The 17,192-nt window shown below is 38.4% G+C and overlaps 1 protein-coding gene across 8 annotated transcripts in view; it reads left to right on the top strand.

Moving 5' to 3' along the window:
- The window catches only part of TCF12 (transcription factor 12), a 159,646-nt gene that overhangs the window by 31,962 nt on the left and 110,492 nt on the right, over positions 1 to 17,192 (top strand). For all 8 annotated transcript variants that reach the window (XM_063412899.1, XM_063412898.1, XM_063412901.1 and 5 more), the window contains exons 4-5: positions 10,103 to 10,176; positions 12,096 to 12,164. In XM_063412899.1, coding sequence (XP_063268969.1) covers positions 10,103 to 10,176; positions 12,096 to 12,164 — 143 coding nt within the window. The remainder of the gene's footprint in view (positions 1 to 10,102; positions 10,177 to 12,095; positions 12,165 to 17,192) is intronic.

Raw genomic sequence — 17,192 nt, forward strand, 5'->3', positions numbered from 1 at the left:
TAGAATAGAAAAGTGTGTTTTTTTTAGTGGGATACTACTTTAAATTATTTTCATAATAGTTGCATGTTTCTGTTAAACTAGCAAAGTGAAACTATTTTAATTACTCTTTAGCATTTAGAGACCACAATGCTGAACACGGAGTCTTGGCTACTCTAGAAGTTGTTACTTCTGTGCTGCTGATCCTGTCACGGTGTAATTTTGTAGTTTAAGGGTAATATTTCCAGACTTAAAGCTCTAACAACATGGATATACTACCAGGAGAATGTTGAAATGTGGCTTGTCCTGAAGGGCAGCAGCAGTCAGTAGATCAGCTGATACCTTTTGGTTATGAGGGGAGAAACCAGTGAACACGGGTGTCATAGAGCTTAGTTCTGCCATGAGCTGTGGTGACATGTCTTAGTTCAAGGGGAAGAACAGCCCTTCTTTTAAACAAAGGGAAAGAGTGGAGAGAAGAAAAACAAATGTTTTTGGGCAGGAAAGGTGAATCAGGCTCCCTCAGACATCTCAGTTGCTGCAGTGCTGCTGTGAATTAGTGCAAGGCCCATTAACATCAGGCCCCAGTCGTTCTTCCACTTGGTTTGTTGATGCAGGCGACTGAACTGTATCATATCAGCTTTCCAGCATTGTAGGCACACCATCATTTACTGCCACTCACGCTAAAGGAGCTGTCAACACAAAGCCTGCCTGCCTGCCTGCCTGCCTGCCTCAGGAGGCAGCTAACAGCCCAGGCAGCAAGGAGCTGGATTCAGCAAATATTTGAGCAGATGTAATGATACCTGGCACATTTAAAGACAGATTTCTCTCCTTTGTCAGAGAACATAATTCTTTCTTAATTTGAGAATGAGATTTAACAATACCAGTAAAATCTCTCTGTAATAAGCTGTTGGAAGAAATGTCTCTGTGTTGAGAAAATAAAGGTTTCTTGGGGTGGGGTTTTCTTTCACTTGTTTTAAGGTGTCTCAGGGCACTGCTAGCAGCACAGGCTGTGCCAGATCTCTGTTTGTTCAGACTGGATTCTGGCTTTGACTTTTGGAAGTAATGGAATTACTGAGAACTGTTGGTTTTGGATCTCTGCAGAAGGAGAACATCTGGCAAGAGCCATACTGCATTCCAGCTTGCTTATGGAGGGGGAAGCACTTGTTGGTACTAAATGCATACTGGAAAAATAGTCCTTGACACTGCAGGCTGATGCTAACTTCCATCAGCTCCAATTATCCATCATATAAATGCAAGTAGAGATGCTTCTAGAAAATTTTAGTAGTTTACTTTAAGCTTTTTTTCCCCTCCATGTTTAAAATAATAGAAGAAAACACATTTTGCCCTAGGCAGCTCTTTTACTGAGGCAAGAAGATGATACCTTTGCCTTGGACAAACTTCATTGTGATGCAGGGCAAATAGTGGAGCCCCAATCTTGCAAAAGCTCCTTTCTTGATTGGAGATGAAGAAGTATGGAGGATTTCTTCTTGATTGCTGGCAAAAGAGGAGAGAAATAAGTGAGCCAGGTTGCAATAAGTCAACATTGGCTATATTTATTCTGTTTTTTCCACATCCAACTCAGAGCTATCCTACCACAGCTCTGGCTTAGGTGAGCAGATGTGCACTGGTTGCATTTATCCATTAAACATTCTTCCCTGTTTAAATAGTGAGCAAATAAACTTTGTTTTCAGAGTTAGAAGGAGGTGTTTAATGCTGAAATTTTCATACAATAGACACTTTCCCCCAGCTGTATTGAAAGAACCAGAATTCTCTCATGACAAACTTAAGTTCACACAATCCTGATGTCATTTCTGTCTTGCTTAGTTATGAGGGTTAATTCCTGCAGCAGACTTAGGATGTGCTCTTTAGGACAAGGGAGTGTAAGAAATCATGTTCTCATTGAGGATGTGCTTGTCTAGAAACAAACTTAAAAACCTTTCAGACTTCTTTGTATTCTACATGCTTTGTTTTATGAAAAATGTAAGATGTTAGTGTGTTGTTGTTTTAGAGTGAGAGGCTGAGATGCCATGCTGCAGGTAATAGACTTTTGATTTCAGTACTGTAGGGTTGCCAAAAATCAGATACAGAGATTCTGTGTACCTTGGCAAAGTGTAGGTTTTCTTCCACATGCTTGTATGAATGGCTTGATCTAGATCTTCTCAAGTTCTCAAGCCTGAGAAGACTCAGGCTTCTGTGATCTTGAAAGTCTATCTGTAAGTGTCTTTGTGTCCAGTCACATTACTGTAACTGTGGAGTTACACTGGCATTTTCTTGGCCGTATGGTATAGCATATTTGCCATTGTTCTTAAGGCTCAAAATTCTGCCTCACTGAATTCCAAGGTTTTTGTCTGATGCTTGATTTCTCCACTAGTTCACCTTCATGAACTTGAAAAGTCAAAATATATGCTCTTTCTCAAAAACTTATTCATTTGTTGTTTTTCCACCTACTCTGCTTGATATGTCAGAGGGTCTCTTTTCCCTTGAAAGATCTTAGTGTTAAGGTATTAATTATCTTGTAAATATCAACAAAGTAATTTTGATTTGTTGCAATTTGGTTATCTTAATTGTATGTGTATAAAGATACACGAAAATCATCAACACCATGAAAGGATACTGATGTCGGGTTGATCTTGGAATTTGTTTTCAAGAGGGTCAAAATTTGCTGGACACCTTGTGATACAGTAAATTATTAAAATACTTTTTATTAACGTTTTTAGATATGTTCTTATGAAAACTCTCACACTCGTATTTTATTTGCTTATGAGAGTTAGCACTGCAGTTACTCACTGTGTAACTCCCATTAATTGTGTTCTGGTGCCTGAATTGGCAGTTTTCTGTGCAATTGTGTTGTAATACAGTTGGTAACAGTAGCTGTTGCCTGTCAGGCTATATTAGAATATTTTTGGCCTGGTGTGTGCAGTCTTGTGACACTGGCCTTGATTTGGTGTGCATATATAAATATATATGTATATATATTTTAAAGTGTGTGGTTATATAAAGCAGTTGAGTCATAACTGAAGTAACCACAGGAAAATCTGCCAGTAGAAAGGATTATTATGATAGCTGGCCCTGTAGGGCTGAGACTTGCATGTTAGAGCTGTTCAGCCTGGTCCTTCATGGCCCAACACAGGGAGGGGAATAAGCAGCATGATGCAATTTAATTGCAGTTTAACTGTGTGTTTGCATGTGAATAAAAGCTCTGGGTTGTACCCCTGCTAAAGGCTTGATCTCTGAGCTGGTGTACTTTATCACAGTTGTAACCAGGGAGGCTTCAAATTATACTCTGTGGGTACACATGTGAATATTATTTGTATACAAATACATTGGTATACAAATGTACAAATTGGTACTTGTAATACAAATTATTTGTTAGAGGACTTTGTATACAGGATAATTTATGAATATTGGCATTTTAATTTTTTAAATTTTAACCTTAAATTGGATCAAAATAATATTAAAACTTGTATCAATGTATGGAGTTTGGAGGGTGTGTGTGTGTGAAGAATAGCTTTACTGTAGTGCTCTGAGCACCTCAGTGGGTTTATAAGAAAATTCCATTTTTAATAGTATAAACGCTAATTTTTATAGTTTTTGTCATTAACTTATGCTTGAACTGTCTGAATAACTGTACACAACTAACAAATGCATGTTACATACAGTATTATAAATATGCTCTTCTCTTTGAACAGTACCTGATGTAATTTTTCTGGAAAGATATGTGTAGCAATGTGCAGTTTTCCAGTTTAGTACATTTTGTGTGGGAAATGACAGTTCCAATTTTATTTTGAGTGGGTTGTATTGTATTTAAAGTGTCCAGGTCATGCCAGGTCACTTGGTGTGTTCGGTGACATGATTTGGAGTCTAAAAAGCAGAGAATATGAGGGAAGAGAAGCAGAAAATTTCTGATACTTCTGTAAGGGCACTGCTCTTACAGGAATTAATAACACAATGTTGTTCTTAGGGAAAACATAGGTCTTATTGCAAGAAATGAATAGGATTATTTGTGAAATCAAGTTAAAAGTAGTAATTGCCTTTTTTTTAATAGCAAATTGTATTTAGGTAATGAGTTGAAACAAATCTAAAACATACTTGATAGTTACACAGGAACTGTATTACCAGTACTGACTTTTGATGCTAATAGGCACTTTAAAAACAAATTCAAGCTTTTCTTCAGTTTTCCTGAACCAGTATGGTTTTTTCCATTTTCTTCTGAATTTATGCGTTTTTTGTTGCTTTAGAAAAAGTTCTTTGAGCATACACCCCAAAGTTTTATTCTGTCTGTAGAAAATACTGTTCTTGCAAATTACTTTGTGTACGAGCGCATAGATTTTAAACAGCTTTGCATACAGGGAGAATTCATTTGCTGATATATTAAGTTACAACTAATTTTTAATACCTGACAATGCCAATATTGGTCCAAGGTTTGGTTACTGCCCAGGCAAACTGTGTACTTGCTGTACCTTCCTCCAATTTGAATAATTTTATTCTCCTGAACTTTTGATTGTGATTATCTGTTCTATAGTTGGAAATCACTTTGTATAGCATATCTTCTGGCTATTATTCAAATAGTTTCCACAATGACCAGCATAGTGGATATTTATTCTTTGCTATGTCAGATAATCATGCTCTGGGAATCTCCAGGATAAACAATGTTTTTAAAAAGAAAATGAATTTATTTACTACTATTAATAATCACTATTGGTATTTCAAACAGATCTTACAAACTGATCTTTGCAAAGATTAATAATCAAATGGAAGGCAGTGTTGTATGTGTACTAATTGAGGTAACCAATGGCCCCTCAGGGGGCCCTCAGTCCCTGCAGGGCTTCCTTGCACTTTTAAATCCGTGCCATTAGAGGCTGGTATTTAACAGTCTCAGCCCTCATGGTTACGAACCTGGCTGGGCAGGTGGGGAGAGATATGAAAACTAATGGTAAGCCCGGGAGAAATCTCACTTTTACACTGTGCAATGGATTAAGGGTTCAGTCTGTGACACCATGGCTCAATACAGGGAGGAGAGTGAGCAGCGTTGTGCAACGTAATCAAATTATCTTGGGAAGTTCCCTGAAGTAATTGTACAGTCCAGAGTTGGTACCAGATGACAGACTCAGAGTGGTGTTTCTGTGACATATCCACAGCTCCTCCATTCATTTTGTCTGGAGCAAAGGTACAGAAAAGGTACTGCTGTGCTGCTCCCACTGGTGCCTCTGATAAACGATTCTGTTATTGGGGAGGAACTTTGCTTTTTGATCTGGAGGGATGGGGAGGAACTTGGTACATTAGTACATTCTCCAAGAAGCAGTATGCATTGAGATTTGATTTTTTTTCCCCTCCATGCTTGCACTTCCCCCTGCTTTTCCTTTATCGTGGAAGGTGGATGGAGAGCAAGTTTTCTGTTTATGTAGTCTGAAATGAAAGTAGTTTGTCTTTTACTTAATTATAATGTTGCATCTGAATTTATCCCAATGTCACTTGAGTGGTTAGACTATTGATAGGTTGCCTGCCTTTCATTTCTCTTCTCAATTTGATTAATGCTCTCAGCTTTGGATATTTTAAGTTACCATATTGTATCTATTGTCAAAGCTCCTTTTGGTTTTGAGCCTCATTCTGGTCCTCTTGTCATCTGTGTTTTCTCCCACTCCCTGACTAATAAATGTGTGGAACTTTATCTTGTCTTTATTTATTTATCTGACTTGTGAATTTTGAGTTCTTTGTTAGAATATAAATGGCTTTATTATGCTATTGAAAATACTATGTCTAGTATAAAAAGAGAAATAGTTTTAATTGAAGAGGCTGAGGACTAGTCTTAACCTACTGAAAGTTAAAATACTTGAGTGTAGTATTACTCCATCAAATATTATTACTCTTTTCATTCCCTTACTAGAAAGTCTAGACCTAAAATATCATTTTGGGTAATAATTGGAGTCATACTTCACAATAGACTTTTGCAATATATGGCCTAATGGTGGATTGATTTGTTTGTGTGTCTGACATGCAAAACACAATCAGCGCCGTTATGGTTTGTGCTGTAGGTTTTTTGTAATTGATTTCAGATGTTGAATCTTATCTGGAGGAATATCATTACTCTGAAACAAAATTGGATAAAGAAGCTATAAAAGATAGAAACTCATACCTTGAGTACCTAGTATAACAATCTACAATGTGATTTTTTTTTGTCAAATCATTTATTTGATCAACATCATAGCAGATGGTAACCCTATAAAGTATATTATCGTGTTTACACGAACATTAGAGCCTGTGTCTCTTGAAATAAGTTTTAAATATAGTCTTCTTTGTCTTATGCCTGCAAGAACAACCTTCATTTCAGTTTGATTGTAAGATCCAATTTTTTTTTATTAGGTGAATGTTTGGATCTGCTTCTTCAGAATGAACACATATGTTGAAATAATGAGGCAACAGGTTTCTTCAGGTTTTCTTCTAGAATAGCTCGAAATGCTCACAGCAGCATCATAAAAGTGATGTTAAGCAAAGCCTGTTTAGAATGCAATGCATCAGGCCAGAAAGCAGCCTCAGACCTGGCCGTGTGTCCCCGCGGTGAGTGAGGGGCACGCAGCCCCTCCTGCGGGCTGGGCAGCCCCTCCTGCGGGCTGGGCAGCCCCTCCTGCGGGCTGGGCAGCCCCTCCTGCGGGCTGGGCAGCCCCTCCTGCGGGCTGGGCAGCCCCTCCTGCGGGCTGGGCAGCCCCTCCTGCGGGCTGGGCAGCCCCTCCTGCGGGCTGGGCAGCCCCTCCTGCGGGCTGGGCAGCCCCTCCTGCGGGCTGGGCAGCCCCTCCTGCGGGCTGGGCAGCCCCTCCTGCGGGCTGGGCAGCCCCTCCTGCGGGCTGGGCAGGTCAGGATGTGCTCGCTGGGGCAGCAGCAGGGAGGGCTGTGGAGGTGCCCTGTGAGCCAGCCCAGCCCCAGACTGCCAGCTCAACCTGCTTGAACAAACATCACACTTGGAGAATTACTCCCTAATTAAACTGCAGCATATGTGCTGTAGAAGTAGTCAGTTTTGATTGAGAACTATGCATTCATGAGTCATTTCAATTACTTTCCATTCTCAATGCCAACTAAAAAAAAAAAGGAAGTGAGGGTAGAAGCTTGTTATACTCCTGTCTGCCTGAATGCATGTGTTACTGTGTTACTGGACCTTTGTAACAACACAGTTCGATTTCCTCCTGTTCTGCTTTACCTGCAGAGGCTGAGGTACTGCAGCCCTGCCCTGCAGGTTTTTCAGTGCTCTGTTAACTGTCCCAGCTTTTCTGTGCCCTTTAACGTCCATGATGAATTAATGGATACTGGAATTGGTCTCTGCATTTCCTTGTGGAAGGGGTTATACAAAGGTGGTGATCCACTTAGTTCCTCTGTTCCCTTTTGTGTTTCCCAAGAAAACGCCAGAACTCTTTTCATGACACTTTTGCTTTGAGACTTCATTGAATTTATCACCACAGGTGACTCCCATGTTCTTTCTTACCAAGTGTTCCCCACTTCAGGGGCTTTACATTTAAAAGTGAATCTGACAGTCCTGGCTCAGTCATGTGGAGTTACTTTTGGCCGTGTTAAAGTACACATTGTTTCTTTGTGCCCATCCTGCTAGAAATGGTCTGGGTCTTTGTCTCATCCAGCACTTGGTGGTTTTCATCTGTCATCCATGGAGAACACATTCGTGTACAAAGCAGAACAGATTCCTTGGGCGCCATGGTAGACACACATCTGATTTCCTGGCTGAGTATTGCTGGCTTCCCGAGCCAGCACTTGTTTGGTGTCTTGTGTTGCTGGAGACCAAGGGCAGCAGGGGTATCATTGCAAATCAAATCCAGATGTCAAGCAGCAGTAGGTCAGAGTGTTGGTGTTCTATGTGCAATATTTGATTTCTTTTTTCTTCTAGCCTTTACAGATGTGAAAATGTGAAAGCGTCTTCCTTGTGTGAAAATTTTGTGCAAGAGATAGGTCTACATGTAAGCCTGTTTGGGTCTTGTAAGCATAAAAATTGCTGCATGAAAAGGAGGAAAAAGACACCTGGCAGAAAAAAGGAAGTTTACTATTCTAGCTAACTGTACTGGGCTTTTTTAGAAAAAAAGAATTCTGGGAACTAGTCAGAAATTCGTTTTCTTCCCAATCTGAAACAGTTACATTTTGGTTTAGAGCAGTTTCTTTAAACAATGTATTTGCATAATTCAAATGGTAGAATTAAAATACTTGAATTTTTCGCTGTACATGTGCTGATTAAGCAGAGCCATAACATAAGTCCTTATGTCCCACTGACTCAAGTTTTTAAATGAGTAGCATGTTGTACTGATTAGGGGTCATGAATCTGAACGCTCTATGCATAACCATTATCTAGTGACACATTTCCTGAAATGGGTTGATATAACCTACTGTATCTTAAACTTTCCCAAGGACTTTGTCTTGCAGTGGGATATTTTTCTTTTCTCCCCCCACATATGTCTCTTTTGAAACTAAGGCAATGGAAGAGTTGTTATGATAATGACGGGATTACTCGCACTGTTGTTTCTGGCAGAAAGGAGTCAATTGTGCCAAAAGATTACTTTTGCCTTTGTCAGTGCCAGCCACGACTCTTTACTCAGCTCCTGGACCAGTTACAATGAAACAACAATACTGTCAGCTGCAAAATGCAGTAAACTTCCCCAAACTGCTGGCTCTATATAGTGATGGGTTTGCATTTTTAAAGAGCATTCTTCAACCTTGAGGATCTTTCCTGCAGTACACAAAAAGTGTCTGCAGTGTTTATTTGAGTGATTTATTGTTCTTTCAGTTGAGTGTTCCTTTTTGCAGGCTGTCTTTTTCAAAACATTATTTTATAGCTTCATAAAGCACATTTCTTAAGGAAATAATGAATAGAATAGTAATAGTCCACAGGTAGTTATTTACAGTATTAGCTTACATTTGATTTTGCAGTATGGCCAGTCTGAGAAATATGTATGAAAATTTTATCGTTGCAATATAAAGTTAGGGTTTAGAGATGATTGTATGGAGAAGCTTGCACTCTACTCTTATTTATAAATTGAGATACTTAGTCCTTATTTATAAATTATGACATTATGAAACTTCATAAATAGTTTATAGTATGTATTACATAAAGAATTTATGCTTTATATCAAAGCTCTTTATGAGAAAAGTTCATATGACAAGGAAGCAATGAGTTGCATTTTGTAGGCCAGAATACTTTGAAGCCTGCAATTGAGGATGGAAGTGTTCCACATGTGACAAAAAATGTCTTGTGAAGCAGATAATCAGGGACCTAATTGTTAGAATAGTAGCAGCCTTATTCTGTATGGAGGAATTTGTTATAGGAATTCAGGTGCTTTTGCAATTAGCTGTTTGGGAATGTGGTTTAAAGGTAATTTGACCAATAAAATTTGGATAGAAATCGGATAATACACGGGATATATATTCTGATACAGTGTTTAAAGATCTCCCTATCTTTTCCTTCCCCTTTCTCCTGTGAGCTGTAGCCTGGATTTGCATAAAGGGAACTGATTCTAAGAGAACCGTTACAGAGTGTAAAAAATATTACTGTTTTAGCAGGGCAAAGACCATGATTCTCTGTGGGTTTTTTAAGCCATTGAAATATAACCAGTCTGTCTTGCCTTTTTTCCACCCTTATGCTAAAATATCTTGCGTGTCACGTAAAGGCCAAGTAGGGGAAATAATTTTGCACATTTTACAATACTTAAGCAAGACACAAGAGCAAAGAGTAGATAACAAGTATGTGTTTCACAGTATGTGCTGCAATATTTCAGTGCTTGCTTGAGATGCAGATAAATTGGGCTGCTCAAAAAGCCATGATGTTCACATTGTTGTGCTTGTTTTGTTACTCATGCTAATTTCTTATGGATTGGGTTGGGCACACAGCAGATTGGCAAATTTCTTGGCTTTTTATGCTCCTGTTTTCAGCAGCTGCAGGTGTCCAAATGAACAGGTTCCTCTGTAGCCAGCGTAATTAATAAGAAAGCTGTTCATCTGAAGTTTTGCTTTTAGAAACACTGCTTTAAGTATATGAAAGCAGATCAATTTTGGAATGGGTGGATATTTTTTCAGGTTGCATCAGAGAAGATTGTTTTTGCTGTCATTTCTCATAGGTTTGTACTTTTCTTTCTGTTGCTAGGTATGGATGAGCGAACAGGTGCCACATCCTGGGGAACAAGTGGTCAGCCAAGTCCTTCATATGAATCTTCAAGGGTAAGATACCTACGTAATAATTCATAATGAAAGCATAAATCAGCAGATGATTTGGCAAAGTTTTTGAAGGGAAACTCCTTTTAATATACAGATTATCATCTTCTAGATACTTTAATGACTTTGAGGAGCTACAGCAGCAATTTAGATTTCTAAGACTAAAAACACGTAGGCTAAGAATTCATGAAAATAAACCATATGTAACTGTTTGCTTGAATGATGACCATGTATTTTATTTAATATGTAGTCAGAAAATGAAAGTAGAAGTCATGTTACTTAGGAGCAGATTTATTGGCAAAGTGCAGGGAACACTTGCCTCCCTGTTAACATTAACCAGCTATAGTATGTGCTGTGTCATGATGTTGAAGAGAGGCTTTCCTTTTTAAATACCTTCCTCCTGTTCTCATTCCAGCTTCATCCATCCCACTTACTGAGCTGAATGTTCTTGATAGTATGTGATATCCTAAAATAACGTGACCCTTTTCAAACTCAACTCAGTGGTCAAAGCAAGCCTTCCCCCTAGTTACTCACATTCCCTTTCATTTACTCCATTTTCTTGTTATGAATATTTCCTCCCTAAAAGGACAATGAGCTAAGTACCTAAACTAGATATACACAGCATACCTGATATCCTGATTTCAGTGCCTTTGAGTCAGGACTGTGTTAGCACTTGTACCTTTGCAGCTTTCTTGTGCTGTGGAATGAAGTGGGGAGGCTGCAAGCCCTTGTTCAGCTCACTAGGTGTTATTATGGCCTCTGCCTTCCTTTAAAAGACAACAGTAGAAAGCTTTCTGATGAAGTCCTGATTTTTCCATTGGTCATTAGTAAATAAATCAGAATAAATATAGAAGTACTTTATGTGTTGAAGAAATATTTCTGTGCAACATGGAAATCAGGCATTCTTTTAAAACTTCCTGCATAACTTGGGGCATGGGGCTGAACCTTCAAATGCCTCCTCTACATTTGAAATGGAAGCTTACTATGCAGCTTTATGTAACTTATATTTTTGTCATGTGTTTGGTGTTTTGACTCTCATTTTTTTATGTTACTGATCAATTTTAATCAGTTATGAGTTAAGCTGACCTAACTGGAATTTGAGCTTGTGATTCATTGGCTGTGTAGCTGTATTAATCACAATTTTTTATATGGTGGAAGATCAGCCAGCTAATATTTGAATAGTACAAAGTCAGTGAGCCTTGTGTGTTAACCTTTTCTTTTTTCTTTTCTTTTCTTTTTTTTTTTTTAATGAGACAATAAAGAATGGTAATCTGGAATGTCATTTAGGTGACAAGAGTTTTCTTTTAAAGAAGACTCAATTAATTTTCACAGGAAAACTTCATTCCTGTGTTCTCCCCAGAAAAGGGAACACTAGAAATATATATTCTCTGTATGTAGAATTGGTAAAGATTAAGAGCCACAAATTAATTTGTCCTGTGACTGGTGTCTTCTGTAAAAAAAAAGTAGAATGCAGGAATTTCTCTTCTGAATTCACTGAAAAAGCACTGGACTTGATTTACCACTTTAAATCAAGCTTACATGCATAAATTTTGGCTATGATGTATGGTCTTCAGTTTTTGGTTTTCTTTCAACTAATGAGGCAGATTACTGATTCAGGATTTTGAATAACGATAACTTCTGTCTACTCCTACATGTGCTGCTAGACCAGATGTCTCTCAGAAAGAGCTAAAATGAGTGTGTGGGTCTGTATTGCGAGAGTGAAGATTGGTTTCTCGGAAGGCAGGGCAAATCATACACAGCCTTTTACATTTCTAGGTTATTCCTAGTGTTGATTAACACAGAGTTTAAGTAAGATGTAATTGTCTTACATGTTCAACTTTCTAATCCAGTCTTTCCCCTATTATTTCAATATAGAATGTTATTCTTGTCCTAATTGTTCTTACTGCTTGTTTGTCTGTTTACAGGAAAATGGCAGTCTTCATGGAAAAAGCTCAGACCTCTCCACAGACATAGAAAAGTTGAAATCTCAAGAGGTACCACTTATTCCTTTTATATTGTGTGTGATTTTCCATTTTTAAGTCCATGTGCAGCCTACTACTGGAATTTTCTGTTAAAGGTCACAGTGTAGTGTTAAAATTATTAAGAATTTAGAGTGTTGGCTCACTATTGGCTGGAATTTCTGAAGACATGGGAAGATAAGCAGTTTTCAGCTCAACAGAATTGGAATTGGGTGGTAGTTTAGTGCATACCTGTTGAAGGCTAATGAAAAAAAAGATGATGGAATACTGGCTGAAGGAGATTTCTTTCCCAAATCCTGCTGAAGTTCTGTTCAGTTCAGTGTAAATGGTCTGACTGTGGCCCGTAATGATGCATAAGGAAAGAGTATAAGTATAGGGCAAGTATTTTGCCACCTTTACTGTGTACTGTCCTAGAAAAACCCCAGCTCTTGGCTTAGATTTCCTGGACAGAGCCAACCTTTTGGACATGATTCTTACAGCTATTGATGCGCTTGCTCTCTGCTGTTTGTGAATTTCTCTGCCTTTGGTTACAGTTTTGGCAACAATTACAAGGATTTAGTGCTAAAACATACGAATGTTTTTGTCTTATATATGCTGCCCAGTGATTGATTTCCACCATGTTCACGTGTTTCAAACAATTACTGATGTACTTCATAGTTTTTATTCTTTTCTCAGCCAACACGTTTATTTTACATGCCACTCCTGTGTTCAGCCAAGCTGAAGTGTTGTAATTTATTGGGATCTGCTTGTACAGTAACTGCTCCTAACCTGTGCTGAGTTCTTGGTGCCCTTCCCTGAACCTTTCTGCTTCTGGATAACTTCAGAGTTAGGGTGGTTATGACTGCATGCACTAGGCAAGAGGAGGGGATGCCATCAATTTCTGCCTCACATAATGATAGATTCATTCTCTGGTCCTTTCTTACTTGTTGCTAAGTCATGCATTTTTTGATTGCCACTGAGCTGTGAAGTGATACTGTTTTAAAAACTGTGTAGAAAAGTAATATTTTCTCTTACATTGCACCATAGTTACCACATTGTTATGACATTAAGTTATTTTTGAGCATGTTTATTTTGTATTTATTTACACCATATTTTATCTGCTCTTTTATTACCAATTTCATGGAACACTTGCTTTGTAAGTCTGCACTAACTTTTAGTTAGGATTTCTTTTTAAAGAATTGCTATCAGCAAACTTTGCTGTATTTGTTTACCCACTCTTTCATTTATTCATGGAATTATTGAACAGTGTTGGTATGGGTATGGTTTTTTTGGGAATTGGGGAAAATATATTGGTAACTTCTTTTCACTGTGAAAACAAGATGTATGTTCCTGTGCTTGGGGTTGGGTGTTTGTCATGTGTTTTAATCTTTTCATCAATAATTAATTCAGACAAGAACCTTCTCTCATATGTAGTAGCAGTTTATTTTCTTTTAAAGAGTCTCTGGTGATACCTTATTGAAAGCCAAGCCGTTCTTAATTCAGTAGTGTTTTGAAGTAACATGAAAGGCTAGGAATCACAGCAGGCTTGAGAAAACCTCCTCCAGGAGCCTTGTCTTTTCATTACCTGATGGTGATAGGGTTCTAGCACTGAAATAACAGCAGGGATTTCTGTTTGAATTTGCTGTGATGATCTTAGATTTGTGAAAAGATACAAATTGAGACATTAATGACTTCTGTGAGCAAAGTCTCTTTTTGCTGTTAGAAAAATGAGTAATATGAAAGGATACCTATTGCGGGGGGTGAAGAAAAAAGTAGGAAAGCTTTATTGTTTAGAGAAATAGTTCAGGAATGGTAGTTAGCAGTCACTGGAGTTCTGTGATGTGCTGATGGCCTCCATCATTCTTGAATGCTTGTACTGAAGTCCATATACAATACTGTGTACCAACTTTGTCTCTTGTGGGGTTTGTTTTCCTAGTCTCCAGTCTTGTTTTTGCCTTTCTACATGCAGCAGTGGTGGGTTTTCAGTGAATATCTTTGTTGATGTATGCAAGTCTCTCCTTATTTGAGTGATACAGAGCTACAGATATTTTTGCATGTGTTCATAATGCCTTGCACCAGAAGAGGAGCTCTTAGTGAGTTTTGTAGGGGATGATGATAAAGCTCCTTTTTGAAAGTCTTGCTCTCCTGAGCTCTTTGAAGCAAATTCTGAGGTACTTCACTCGAGTACCATGTCTTCTCTGCACAATAATTCATTGCCCTACTGCACTTGAAAGTTTTGCCTTCCTGTTGTGAGATGATACTGAACTTTCGAGCTTTCCTCCTGTATTTGCGAGTGTAATTTATACTCATAACGTAGCAGCAGATTGGTATAATCACTTTCTTTGGAGTAAGCATTGTATTGTAATTAAACATTTTTTCAGTTATAGTTGTTCTTGTGGTGTGGCTAATGATTGCTGTTTCATGAAGAATAATGTGCTGCGAGGTTTTCTTTCATTATTTTGGTTTTGTCGTAACATAAAAGGAGCAAGTCAGTTTTTGATCTGTTGAGATTGCTGTCTCCAAATCAAGCATATCTGAAATGTTTTTCATAAGACATTTCCTTGATGGATTTTATTTTTATATATACACACATAATAATTGTAGCTGTTAAAAATTTAGCATAAATTAGCTGAGGCATTTTTCTTCCAAAACCTGAACTGCGGGTGTTTCAAATAATTTGCAACACGTGCATTGCACTGAAAGCTGTGAGTGTACATTTTGACCTGATTTAACATGAATCTAGCTTCAGGACTGAGGATGCAGTTTATCCTCCTGTTCCTTTACATAACTCTATGTATTTAATTGAAGCCAGAGTGGAACTGATCAAGATAGCACTGTTAGATTAGATGGTTTTGTAGCATCAGGCAACAGGTTGTCCCCTCTACTGTATGTAAAATACTCAGACATGAATTGGAATCTGAAATACTTTATGCCCAAACTATATTCCCCTCACCCCAAGTAGTAGTTTTAATTTGCAAAGAAGTCAAAAAATAGTAATAAGACAGCAGGTTTTGAAATAGTATTTTATACCTCTTAATCTCAGGTACATAACAAGAAGGGAAGCTGTTAAATAGCAAAACAAGACAAGAGGGACACAGAAACACAGTAAGTGTTATCAAGTCTGTTGTATTTGTGTCCTTTTTGTCCTCTGATTTTTTTTTAATTTTTTTTTGCGGGGGAGGGAGGTTGTTTGGTGGTTCTGCTGCTGGATATTTGCTTTTCCTGACGTATTCTACAAGGTAGCAGATGATTCACTGTGGAATTAAAGCCCAAATTAAATATTCCATATTCAGTGCTCAGGACACTTGCAAATGTAGCCTACTTAATAATTTGATTCATGAGCAGCATTTTTTTCAAAGCAAGTTCTTTTTTTTAAAATTATGAATGCTTTAGTTAGGTTTTCGAATATTTTCTTTAAGCATTCGTTGTTAGTCTGTTGGCTGTACTTGTATCATTTTATCTCCTGGTTTATAGCTTAGATAAAAGCTAGAAAAATGTGGTTTCCATCATATGAATTTTTCATTTCAGCTATATTGGAGAAGTGGATCTTTTGGTTGTGGTTTTTGTTTTGTTTTTATTGCAACTACCTACCACATGGAAATTAGCATTGAAATCTGTTCACAAATTAGTTTTCCATGTGGCCAGGGAATTGTCCTGTTCCATATCATGTTGATATTTGTCTCACAGGAGTTTAGAGAGGTGTAACTGGCTATTGGGTTTAGCTGTTTAAAATCAGATTTGTCACTCAGTAACTTAACTTCTTGGAAGTGGATTTAGAGCTGAGGAAAATAATGTTTATTAAAAAATAAATAACATTCGAAATAAATTTGAAAAAAGAAATAAACTGTGTTTTCAATTGTTTTCCATTCCTTCACACAGTTTTCATGTGTTTCAGCTTGATATGGGAAAAGAAGCTGATGAGTAGTTTTAGAACTCTGTTACAAAGCGTGTTACTTGGGGTGGCACTTAGAGGATGCTTGTGAAAGGTCTATGGCTTTTCCCAATAATATGTGAGATCTGAGGGAGCAATACCTGCTTTCACCCCACCACGTACCAGGGGCCCAATAACACCAAAAGCTGCATTTGTGTCTTTAGGATATTGTAGCTGAATGTTGACGCTTGCTGATGGTTATGAAAAGGGAATCGTAATTAAAGCTGGGCCGTGGAGCTGGAAAGCTCCTTGTTTGTGGTGCAGCTGGGTGGTCTCCATCAGCAAACTGCATTCATTCCTCTCTTTGAGGAGTACTGGACAAGCTCCTTGTGCAGCAGAGGGAGATGGGTTGAAGCACTGGCTGTGCTCAGGGGCCCGGGAGGTGCAGACATGGAGCCTGCAGTGGGAGATGTGTTTGTTCCCTGGCACATCACACAGGCTCCGCTTGGTCCCTGAGCTTTGGACTGTAGCAGGCAAATGACAGCAGCATGGATGGAGCAGTGGAAGGAGTGTGGGGGGACTCCCATCATCATCCATCTGCTCCAGACTTTGTGAGATGATTTTGGTCATTGCTTGGAAACAACATTGTTCCCACTGATAGTTTGCTGCGAGGTTGTTCGTGATTTAAATGGAGATATGGCCACCACCTGTGACCATGTGATGTTTCTCAATGTTCCATTAAGATCAGTGAATATTGTGCATATTATCCTCTAGGCAAAAAGGAAGAGTACTCTTTTCTGGATTTATTTTTAGCTTACCTTAATTTTTGCAAATTCTTCCTGATCTATGTGTTCAGTAGACCAAGCCAGGTTTTTGGCTCTCTAGCCTTTCCTCTAAGAGCCATTGACAGATACATAGCTTCAATGACTAAAAATACACTTTTTCTCTGTCTGCTTTTTTTTTTTTTAAGGTAGTGTATTTCTGGAAGCAGTCAGGATCATATAATCCATAATCTTTTAATTCACTAGGACATGTTGGTACGGCTGTTGTACAGAGCCTCTTGTCTAACCTTCAGTCAGTGACTCAGCACAGTGTTCCTGGATGTAGTCAGTCTCTCTGGTCTGTCCGTCTGTCTCTCACCACCTCTGCCTCTTGCTTTCTTTCCTCACTCCTCCCCTTTCCTTGTGTTTTTT

The sequence above is a fragment of the Prinia subflava genome, chromosome 15 (genome assembly GCF_021018805.1).
Source record: "Prinia subflava isolate CZ2003 ecotype Zambia chromosome 15, Cam_Psub_1.2, whole genome shotgun sequence".
Taxonomy (NCBI): domain Eukaryota; kingdom Metazoa; phylum Chordata; class Aves; order Passeriformes; family Cisticolidae; genus Prinia; species Prinia subflava.